General features: G+C 43.0%; 1 protein-coding gene across 1 annotated transcript; it reads right to left on the bottom strand.

Moving 5' to 3' along the window:
- Nucleotides 1-880: 880 nt before the first annotated feature.
- Nucleotides 881-11,318, bottom strand: LOC145909506 (uncharacterized). The gene is made up of 15 exons (XM_082996894.1): nucleotides 11,258-11,318; nucleotides 10,704-11,059; nucleotides 10,412-10,578; nucleotides 9,499-9,829; nucleotides 4,445-5,157; nucleotides 3,837-3,981; nucleotides 3,524-3,654; nucleotides 3,175-3,408; nucleotides 2,850-2,978; nucleotides 2,553-2,675; nucleotides 2,245-2,367; nucleotides 1,895-2,017; nucleotides 1,423-1,551; nucleotides 1,091-1,224; nucleotides 881-985 (listed from the first exon to the last, which is right to left on the bottom strand). The coding sequence occupies exons 2-15, from the start codon at nucleotides 10,763-10,765 to the stop codon at nucleotides 881-883; spliced, it is 2,649 nt and encodes an 882-aa protein (XP_082853020.1). The 5' UTR covers nucleotides 10,766-11,059; nucleotides 11,258-11,318.
- Between the last annotated feature and the right edge of the window lie 505 nt (nucleotides 11,319-11,823).

Genomic DNA, 11,823 nt, shown 5'->3' with positions numbered 1-11,823 from the left:
GATGCATTTCTTGATCTTGCATATAAGTTTATATGGATTTCTTCTGGGATTCTGTAGGGTATATTCCATACTATCTTAAACACCTTTCATTACACCACTCTTTAACAAAACAAAAAGTGAAGAAAACTTCGTCGTGGCTCATGATGTTTTTCGCTAAACCGTTCTAAACAGGACACAACAGTTCTTTCGACTTGGTAATTTGTTGTGGTCAATCCTTCACTGTCAGAGTGTATAGACCTGAAATTGCACGCTTGTAACACCACGAAACTAAGCAAGATGGTGACCACTGAGACTCAAGTCGAAACAGTGGTCATCTGTTTGCATCACAAGTCAACAAGGCTATAGTTAGCGAACTCTGGGTAATTCGTCTGTAAATTTGCACTTGCACAAAAAGTATTATATTTTTTCTTAGGTAAACGGTTTCCTAGTGTGGTTTAGTTGCAGAACCATGATGAAAAAGAATTCAACAACAACGGGTTTTGTGCAAACTATCAAAACGTTATTAGTTGCTTTATAAAAATTCTGTACTGAAATCGTACGATTGTCGATATGACGAACGATTTTCGATATGTTGCTTTATCGATGTTGAAGATTTGAGAGATGATGTCAGGAATTGCGCTGGCAATAAATCTTTCGTGGAAAATACACGCTTACTGTCGTAAAATTCTCTGTCAGTTTGTTTGTTAAACATGTTGCGAAATATCAGAAAACGTCCTGATTTAAAGGAAGGTGATGTTTTGTAATGAACGACTTGTTTTCTTTTAATTTCAAAAGAATAGTGTCATAAAATGATCAAATATGCGAAAAATATTCCAAAGCTTTATTTGTAAACAACACATGTGAGGACATATTTCAATGTCAAAAGTGTCACATTCAGATGTTAAAGATCTTCGTCATTAATTTCGTCCAGTTTTATTGCGTTGTGTTCACAGTGAGACGGATTTGTCAATATTTCGGTCTCTGAATTTGCCACTCCTTTGTAGACCTTATACAATAAATTGGTTAAAAAGCACAACATGAGCATGAATTACACAGTTACAACAGTTGGCATAAAAAACGTACTGGAATACATTATAAAGATTTAATTTACCTGCACTGCAACAAATACGAGCAGTAGGATCACCACGATTCCCGAAAGCACGTAAAGCGTCAACTTTATAATTATGGTTCCGCCTGACGCTGACGGTTCTTTCTTTTTCCTCGAAACAAAGTTTGGCGGAAGTTCTAAACCGAAAGTTTGTCACATGCCAGTTGGGGTAATTAGATTAGATTATTAGATTAGATCAATTATTCATCAATGCTGCTTGATTTGTATTTGTAAATCAATCTACACTATTGCACAAAAGGTTGTTGATAGCTTTGGTTGTACGCTCAATACACCCTCTTTTACATTTAAATAAAAATTTGCAAAGTAGTTTTTACCAACGCAGTTTCCATCTTGGAGGCCCATGTAGGAAGGACATGTACATTGAAAACTACCCACTGTGTTTTGACATTCCATGTAGTCACCGGTGCAAGGTTTCTTCTGTGGGTCGCTACATTCGTCGATGTCTTCAAGGCAAAAGTGTTTTATTAAATCATAACTGAAATCAAAGAATAAAACCTTAATAAACCATTTTGAAAATGGATGGTGGCATAGGTGTGACAAGCCCTAACTGTACTGTATTTACATCATTACTATTAAATTGTTACGGAAATCCCCAATAAAACGTGATATTTTTGATGAATGAAACGCAAACTAAACTCAAGGATAACGTGTGTTTTAAAGCAGATGTTTAATTTTTTGTGTTGGTTGATATTGGTGAGGACTTATAGTAGTTATTTTTTATGTTGAATGTTTCGTTTCAAATCACCAGTTGCCGAACAAGCAAACATAAGCAAGTTTAATTCTTACCAACACAAGTCCTTCCGTCCCCGGACATTCCTTCATTGCAGAAGCATTTGTACGAACCGAACGTGTTTTCGCAATTTGCGTTGACAGCGCACCCGGCATTCCCTTGCTGGCACTCGTTAACATCTGTTCAACAAAATATGACAAGCAACTATTTCTGAAATAATGCATACTTTTTCCATGCTAAAGTCGCCCGCTTTACAACCGCTTAACTTAGCAATTTCAGCTATTACATTGCGTGGGCTCACAAAACAGTGTCCAAAATTGTTGAATGCTTAATTGAAAAATGTGAACTGTGTTTTCAAACCTAACATTAACTATCGAATAACCATCACTATTTTGTCAGTACGAACCAGAACATAGCCCAAATTGAGACACGAAGCCAGTCAGACATGGACATGAATAATTTCCTTTAGTGTTGACACATATGGTGTTGTCTGGGCAGAGAGCAGTGTTTGCTTCACACTCATTAATATCTGGACGAATAAAATACATAATTCCAAAGTTGTATCATTAACTATGTTGACCTAAAATTAAAATTAGGAATCTAATATCATGAATGCTTGCTCTTGTTTTGTCGTCTAATTAAAATTACTGTTAATAGTGTAAGGATTCTGCAGGCGATTTTATTTAAATGATTAAAAAAGGACCAGTGGCATACCTAAGCAGACTGTTCCATTTCCTGAAAATCCATGCTCGCACATGCAAAAAAAACTTCCATCAGTGTCAACGCATCGACCGTTTTGGTGGCAATTTGAAATCTCGTTTATGCATTCATCAACATCTGTAACAGAAAGTTTAGAATTTATTGTTACTCGAGCCAAAACTTGTATTGCATGGAAGAACAAACCGCGTATTGAATGCTTAAACACTAAGTAACCAATATAGAAGTAAACAATTTTTTTCAAAAAGTTTCTGTGTTTTTCACAATGAATTGCAACACGAGCCAAAAACCTACTTTCACATTCCATGTTGCTGTTTTTCTGGTAGCCTGGGTCGCAATCACATTGGTAACTTCCTTCTGTGTTGATGCACACTGATTTCAAGGGGCATGAACTATTTCCTTGTTGCGTGCACTCGTCAACGTCTGGAAATGCAGACAGCCACGTAATTGCTACCATTGCTGCAAATTACTCATTTACTGTGCTGATCTTTCAAAATTCCAAGAGTTTTGTAACACTTTTAAAAGCTTTTGAAGCTGCAGATTACTTATTACATCACAAAAAAATTCATTGCCACTTTTCTATTGCAGATATAACAAACCACATAATTAAACAAAATACCTTGACCGCAACACAGACCGCTCCACCCTGGTTGACATAAACATCCTGAAGCAGTCGCAGTTGCTCCATTGTAACAAATCACTTCACAACTCTCAACTTCCTGCAGGGTCGGGCACACCTTCCCTCCACACGTGTTATTAGTGATCACTGATCTGTTCCTGACTTTGTTGTTCGTCACACCGCATGTTTGTGGACAAACGCTCCAGTTTTCCCAATCCGATACAGTGCAGTTCACTAAACAAAAATTTGTCCTCCTGATTCTTTGCAGACAGAGTGTTATTTGGGTTTCGATTTCAAGATTTTGACACGAATTTCTGAACTGTTATTCAGCTATTCCGAGACAACATACCAGAACAACACTGAGAGTTGCATTTTTGTTCATCCCTGTGATCACCAACGCATTCCGTCCCGTTGCAGGTCTTGTTCATGTGAATATTTCTTTCCCGTACCTTAGAGCCTGTGCCGCAAGTTTTGCTGCATCTGGACAAATTATCAACTAATTTTTAGCATCATATAAACTTGATTATCGCTAATTTATACATCCTATGAAGCAATGCAGTGTCAAACTTTGATAGTAATTGTTTTCCAGAAAATTGCCTTCAGAGAAAACGAATCATTACGGTAACATTTAGATAGGTACAAGAGCCAAAATAAATACTAACTCTCCCCAAGCTGACCACTGGCCCCACACACAATCTTCAGGACAACAAACATCATTGCACGTTCTCTCTTCCATGAAGCTGCCATTGCAAGGGGAACCACCGCATGTTTGCGTCACACTGACACTTCTCAACCTTGATTGCGTTCCTTCAAATAAACAATTTTGTTACGTTTTTTTTTTCAATCTATGCCAGAAAGCATACCAAATAACTACCAACCATTCTGGCACGTTTTGGAGCAGAGCGTCCAAACACTCCAATTGTTCCAGACACATTTGACTGGGCAACAATTTTGATCACAGATTCTGCAAATAATTGTTTATTGTTATAGAAAGTAGTGATGAGCAGTAAATTTTTAGCAAATTAGGAACAGGGAATCTAACAAATGGGAAGCTGAGTGATATCTGGTGCCAACACAAAATCGCCACATTCCCACTCATGACAAGTACCAAACACCATGCATTTCTATTCAATAAACACTTACTCTGACTCTTCTGATTGGCCTTCGCATTCGAATCCCCCATGCTGAGCTTCCACGTCAATTTTTCTTGATCTGAACCTGGATCCACCACCGCAGGTAACATTGCAGTTGCTCCACACACCCCAGTTACCCCAAACACAATCCACAGGACATGGGTGTGTGTTACACGGTGTTGAATCAACACCTAAACCATTGCAGGATCGTCCGCCACACGCGAGCTCCATGGAAACTTGGCGTTGACGGTGTTTTTGGCCTCCACCGCATGGGACAGAACACTCGCCGAAATCACTCCACTCTACCCACTGGCAGTCGATGGGACAGCAGTGAGTGTTACAGAATTGTGACGAGGTATCTTCGCCCAAACATCCTTGACCACCGCAGTCAGCTGCAACCACAACCTGTCGATTGCGATATTGTGTGCCGTTACCACATTCAATGGAACAATCCTTAAATTTACTCCACTGTCCCCACTGGCAGTTAACCGGACAACATTGGGTGTTGCATCTCTGCGACTGCTCGGTTGGTCCTGTGCAATTTAAACCTCCATGCCTTACGTAACGAGCGATTTTCCTAAGTTTTGTTTGAGTTCCCCCACCACAACTTACAGAGCATTTATCGTAATTGCTCCATTCTCCCCATAAACAATCAACAGGGCAAGGCCGAGTGTTGCAGGATTGGTTAAAGAATGTTTTGCCCGCACATTTTGTGCCACCAAGTCGTTCCTTTACTTGCACCGATCTTGTTTTCATCTTATTTCCGCCACCACAACTCACAAAACATTTTCCAAATTCGCTCCACGCTCCCCAGATGCAATGCATTGGACATGGGTGGGTGTTGCAAATTCTTACGGACATCGAAAAGCCGGAACAAGCTAAACCTCCATGCCTGGAACTTACAGAGATATTTCTTGATCTAATCTGTGTTCCCCCTCCGCTGGAGACAGAACATGTCCCGTATTCACCCCACAAACTCCAACGACAATTGATAGGGCAAGCCTGAGAGTTACATCCACTTGAAGACGTTGATAGCCCGAAACAAGCTAAACCTCCATGCCTGGAACTTACAGCGATATTTCTTGATCTAACGTGTGTTCCCCCTCCGCAAGAGACAGAACATGTCCCGTATTCACCCCACAAACTCCAACGACAATTGATAGGGCAAAGCTGAGAGTTACATCTACTTGAAGACTTCGATGGCCCCGAACAAGCTAAACCCCCATGCCTGGAACTTACATCGATATTTCTTGATCTAACGTGTGTCCCCCCTCCGCAAGAGACAGAACATGTCCCGTATTCACCCCACAAACTCCAACGACAATTGATAGGGCAAAGCTGAGAGTTACATCTACTTGAAGACGTTGATGGCCCCGAACAAGCTAAACCTCCATGCCTGGAACTTACAGAGATGTTTCTTGACCTCACCTGTGTTCCACCTCCGCAAGAGACAGAACATGTCCCGTATTCACCCCATGAACTCCAACGACAATCTATAGGGCAAGGCTGAGAGTTACATCCACGTGAAGACGTTGATGGCCCGAAACAAGCTAAATCCCCATGCCTGGAACTTACAGCGATATTTCTTGATCTAACGTGTGTCCCCCCTCCGCAAGAGACAGAACATGTCCCGTATTCACCCCACAAACTCCAACGACAATTGATAGGGCAAAGCTGAGAGTTGCATCTACTTGAAGACGTTGATGGCCCCGAACAAGCTAAACCCCCATGCCTGGAACTTACATCGATATTTCTTGATCTAACGTGTGTCCCCCCTCCGCAAGAGACAGAACATGTCCCGTATTCACCCCACAAACTCCAACGACAATTGATAGGGCAAGGCTGAGAATTGCATCTACTTGAAGATTTCGATGGCCCCGAACAAGCTAAACCCCCATGCCTGGAACTTACATCGATATTTCTTGATCTAACGTGTGTCCCCCCTCCGCAAGAGACAGAACATGTCCCGTATTCACCCCACAAACTCCAACGACAATTGATAGGGCAAGGCTGAGAATTGCATCTACTTGAAGATTTCGATGGCCCCGAACAAGCTAAACCCCCATGCCTGGAACTTACATCGATATTTCTTGATCTAACGTGTGTCCCCCCTCCGCAAGAGACAGAACATGTCCCGTATTCACCCCACAAACTCCAACGACAATTGATAGGGCAAGGCTGAGAATTGCATCTACTTGAAGATTTCGATGGCCCCGAACAAGCTAAACCCCCATGCCTGGAACTTACATCGATATTTCTTGATCTAACGTGTGTCCCCCCTCCGCAAGAGACAGAACATGTCCCGTATTCACCCCACAAACTCCAACGACAATTGATAGGGCAAGGCTGAGAATTGCATCTACTTGAAGATTTCGATGGCCCCGAACAAGCTAAACCCCCATGCCTGGAACTTACATCGATATTTCTTGATCTAACGTGTGTCCCCCTCCGCAAGAGACAGAACATGTCCCGTATTCACCCCACAAACTCCAACGACAATTGATAGGGCAAAGCTGAGAGTTGCATCTACTTGAAGACTTCGATGGCCCCGAACAAGCTAAACCCCCATGTCTGGAACTTACAGAGATATTTCTTGATCTAACCTGCGTTCCACCTCCGCAAGAGACAGAACATGTCCCGTATTCACCCCACAAACTCCAACGACAATTGATAGGGCAAGGCTGAGAATTGCATCTACTTGAAGACTTCGATGGCCCCGAACAAGCTAAACCCCCATGTCTGGAACTTACATCGATATTTCTTGATCTAACGTGTGTCCCCCCTCCGCAAGAGACAGAACATGTCCCGTATTCACCCCACAAACTCCAACGACAATTGATAGGGAAAAGCTGAGAGTTGCATCTACTTGAAGACGTTGATGGCCCCGAACAAGCTAAACCTCCATGCCTGGAACTTACAGAGATATTTCTTGATCTAACCTGTGTTCCACCTCCGCAAGAGACAGAACATGTCCCGTATTCACCCCACAAACTCCAACGACAATTGATAGGGCAAAGCTGAGAGTTGCATCTACTTGAAGACGTTGATGGCCCCGAACAAGCTAAACCCCCATGCCTGGAACTTACATCGATATTTCTTGATCTAACGTGTGTCCCCCCTCCGCAAGAGACAGAACATGTCCCGTATTCACCCCACAAACTCCAACGACAATTGATAGGGCAAAGCTGAGAGTTGCATCTACTTGAAGACGTTGATGGCCCCGAACAAGCTAAACCTCCATGCCTGGAACTTACAGAGATATTTCTTGATCTAACGTGTGTTCCCCCTCCGCAAGAGACAGAACATGTCCCGTATTCACCCCATGAACTCCAACGACAATCTATAGGGCAAGGCTGAGAGTTGCATCTACTTGAAGACGTTGATGGCCCCGAACAAGCTAAACCCCCATGCCTGGAACTTACATCGATATTTCTTGATCTAACGTGTGTCCCCCCTCCGCAAGAGACAGAACATGTCCCGTATTCACCCCACAAACTCCAACGACAATTGATAGGGCAAAGCTGAGAGTTGCATCTACTTGAAGACGTTGATGGCCCCGAACAAGCTAAACCTCCATGCCTGGAACTTACAGAGATATTTCTTGATCTAACCTGTGTTCCACCTCCGCAAGAGACAGAACATGTCCCGTATTCACCCCACAAACTCCAACGACAATTGATAGGGCAAAGCTGAGAGTTGCATCTACTTGAAGACGTTGATGGCCCCGAACAAGCTAAACCTCCATGCCAGGAACTTACAGAGATATTTCTTGATCTAACCTGTGTTCCACCTCCGCAAGAGGCAGAACATGTCCCTTATTCACCCCCACAAACTCCAACGACAATTGATAGGGCAAAGCTGAGAGTTGCATCTACTTGAAGACGTTGATGGCCCCGAACAAGCTAAACCTCCATGCCTGGAACTTACAGAGATATTTCTTGATCTAACGTGTTCCCCCTCCGCAAGAGACAGAACATGTCCCGTATTCACCCCACAAACTCCAACGACAATTGATAGGGCAAAGCTGAGAGTTGCATCTACTTGAAGACGTTGATGGCCCCGAACAAGCTAAACCTCCATGCCGGGAACTTACAGAGATATTTCTTGATCTAACCTGTGTTCCACCTCCGCAAGAGACAGAACATGTCCCGTATTCACCCCACAAACTCCAACGACAATCAATAGGACAAGGCTGAGAATTGCATCTACTTGAAGAAGTTGATGGCCCCGAACAAGCTAAACCTCCATGCCTGGAACTTACAGAGATATTTCTTGATCTAACGTGTGTTCCACCTCCGCAAGAGACAGAACATGTCCCGTATTCACCCCACAAACTCCAACGACATTTGATAGGGCAAAGCTGAGAGTTGCATCTACTTGAAGACGTTGATGGCCCCGAACAAGCTAAACCTCCATGCCTGGAACTTACATCGATATTTCTTGATCTAACCTGTGTTCCACCTCCGCAAGAGACAGAACATGTCCCGTATTCACCCCACAAACTCCAACGACAATTGATAGGGCAAAGCTGAGAGTTACATCTACTTGAAGACTTCGATGGCCCCGAACAAGCTAAACCTCCATGCCGGGAACTTACAGAGATATTTCTTGATCTAACGTGTGTTCCCCCTCCGCAAGAGACAGAACATGTCCCGTATTCACCCCACAAACTCCAACGACATTTGATAGGGCAAAGCTGAGAGTTACATCTACTTGAAGACTTCGATGGCCCCGAACAAGCTAAACCTCCATGCCGGGAACTTACAGAGATATTTCTTGATCTAACGTGTGTTCCCCCTCCGCAAGAGACAGAACATGTCCCGTATTCACCCCACAAACTCCAACGACAATTGATAGGGCAAAGCTGAGAGTTACATCTACTTGAAGACTTCGATGGCCCCGAACAAGCTAAACCTCCATGCCGGGAACTTACAGAGATATTTCTTGATCTAACGTGTGTCCCCCCTCCGCAAGAGACAGAACATGTCCCGTATTCACCCCACAAACTCCAACGACAATTGATAGGGCAAAGCTGAGAGTTGCATCTACTTGAAGACGTTGATGGCCCCGAACAAGCTAAACCTCCATGCCTGGAACTTACAGAGATATTTCTTGATCTAACCTGTGTTCCACCTCCGCAAGAGACAGAACATGTCCCGTATTCACCCCATGAACTCCAACGACAATTCACAGGGCAAGAGTGAGTATTGCACGAGCGAGAAGAATACGAAAACCCAGAGCAAGACCCTCCGCAAGAATGGGGTCTGTTTTAGAGCGAGATCTAGACTGCGTTCCTCCGCCACAATTGGCGGAGCATGAACCGTAACGCCCCCATGATCCCCAGGCGCAGTTCACCGGACAGCATCTTGTGTTACAAGTCTGTGACGAAGTTGAGCCTCCGTAACAACGACTGCCTCCGCAACTTGCACTCCGGCCGTATCCCCGGGTCCGTGTCCTGATTCCACTTCCACAGCTCGCAGAGCATCCACCCCAACTCCTCCATGATGCCCAATAGCAGTTCACTGAAACAATCATGATGATAATAGTCGAAATGCGATATCTTAAAACACAGAGATTGAATTTTTTTATTACAAAATTTCATTACAGTTAAATTCAAAGTACATTTGTTCATAAAGAGTACTACTAACTTCCACTCGGAGTGTAGATTATAATTGTTATATTGCCAACTTCTGTATATTATGTACACGGAATGAGCCAATAATGTTCGTGTTACCAAGCCGGCCACACTATTAGATCCCAAGCAGTTGCTTGGCGATGGTATTATCCAATACAGTTTGTCTCTAACCGCTCGTACCTCGTTTGGGACCTAACGCAGCGACATCCAGCGCAAAGAAACTGCAAAGTGAGATCCTCTCTTTATAGCTGATAAGACTGTTGTCAGTCACCAACTGCACTGATGTGTATTGGCAGGTCGAAGCAATGCGCACAACGCTTTGTAGCTAATATCTGTATCGCTATTACGTTCCAACACAACAGCACGTTTTTTTGTAGTCGCATTGATATGTTTCATAAATTTAAAACAAATTTAACCTCATTTTCCACTGAACAGCAAATAAGGAGAAACCTATTCTCTGTTTCATTACCTCGACAACATTGGGTGTTGCACGATCTCGAGTAAGGCAAGTTGCAGGAACCGCACTCTCCCTTACTCCGAGTTATTGTTGGATACATTCTTCCACCTCCACAAGGTCGTGAGCAGTTTCCCCACCTCGATTGACAGGGCGTGGTGCTACAATCGTCCCAAAACAACCTGCAGAAGTCCAAATTCTGGGGTAAATCGAACATTTTGCTGCAATTTGTATTTCTTTTTGACGGCAAAATTCGATTTACAAACACATCACAAACCTCACTCCGCACAACAACAAACATACTTACCATGCCGATGCGCCATGAATAATTGCCAGCAAACATAAACAAACGAAAAGAGTTTTCAGCATAACTACCGCTGCTTAAAATTTCTGCAGTTTTGCTAAAATAAACGTTTCAACACTATTTGGTCTCAAATGAATGTACGAACCACAAGCGTGCTTGCGCTAATTTGAAGAGTTTTCAGGATGAGTCAAGCATTTAGAGCAATTAAGGAAGCGAGATTGAAGAGCAAGGAAGTGAAATTCAAATGAAGCCAAACTCATGGCCTGAGACGCACTCACATCGATAACTTCCTTCTGTGTTGACGCAGACTGAATTCAAGGGGCATGAACTACTTCCTTGTTGCGTGCACTCGTCAACGTCTGGAAATGCAGACAGCCACGTAATTACTAACATTGCTGCAGATTACTCATTTACTGTGCTGTTCTTTCAAAATTCCAAATAAGTTTTGTAACACTTTTAAAAGCTTTCGAAGCTGCAGATTACTCATTACATCACAAAAAAATTCATTGCCACTTTTCTATTGCAGATATAACAAACCACATAATTAAACAAAATACCTTGATCGCAACACAGACCGCTCCACCCTGGTTGACATAAACAACCTGAAGCAGTCGCAGTTGCTCCATTGTAACAAACTACTTCACAACTCTCAACTTCCTGCAGGGTCGGGCACTCCTCCCCTCCGCACGTGTTATTAGTGATCACTGATCTGTTCCTGACTTTATTGTTCGTCACACCGCATGTTTGTGGACAAACGCCCCAGTTTTCCCAATCCGATACAGTGCAGCTTACTAAACAAAAATTTGTCCTGCTGATTCTTTGTAGACAGAGTGTAATTTGGGTTTCGATTTCAAGATTTTGACACGAATTTCTGAACTGCTATTCAGCTATTCTGGGACAACATACCAGAACAACACTGAGAGTTGCATTTTTGTTCATCCCTGTGATCACCAACGCATTCCGCCCCGTTGCAGGTCTTATTCAAGTGAATATTTCTTTCCCGTACCTTAGAGCCTGTGCCGCAAGTTTTGTTGCATCTGGACAAATTATCAACCAATTTTTAGCATCATATAAACTTGATTATCGCTAATTTATACATCCTATGAAGCAATGCAGTGTCAAA

Source organism: Ascidia mentula, chromosome 7, assembly GCF_947561715.1.
Source record: "Ascidia mentula chromosome 7, kaAscMent1.1, whole genome shotgun sequence".
Taxonomy (NCBI): domain Eukaryota; kingdom Metazoa; phylum Chordata; class Ascidiacea; order Phlebobranchia; family Ascidiidae; genus Ascidia; species Ascidia mentula.
The sequence above is the reverse complement of the archived record's forward strand: the minus strand, read 5'-3'. Positions and strand labels throughout refer to the sequence as shown.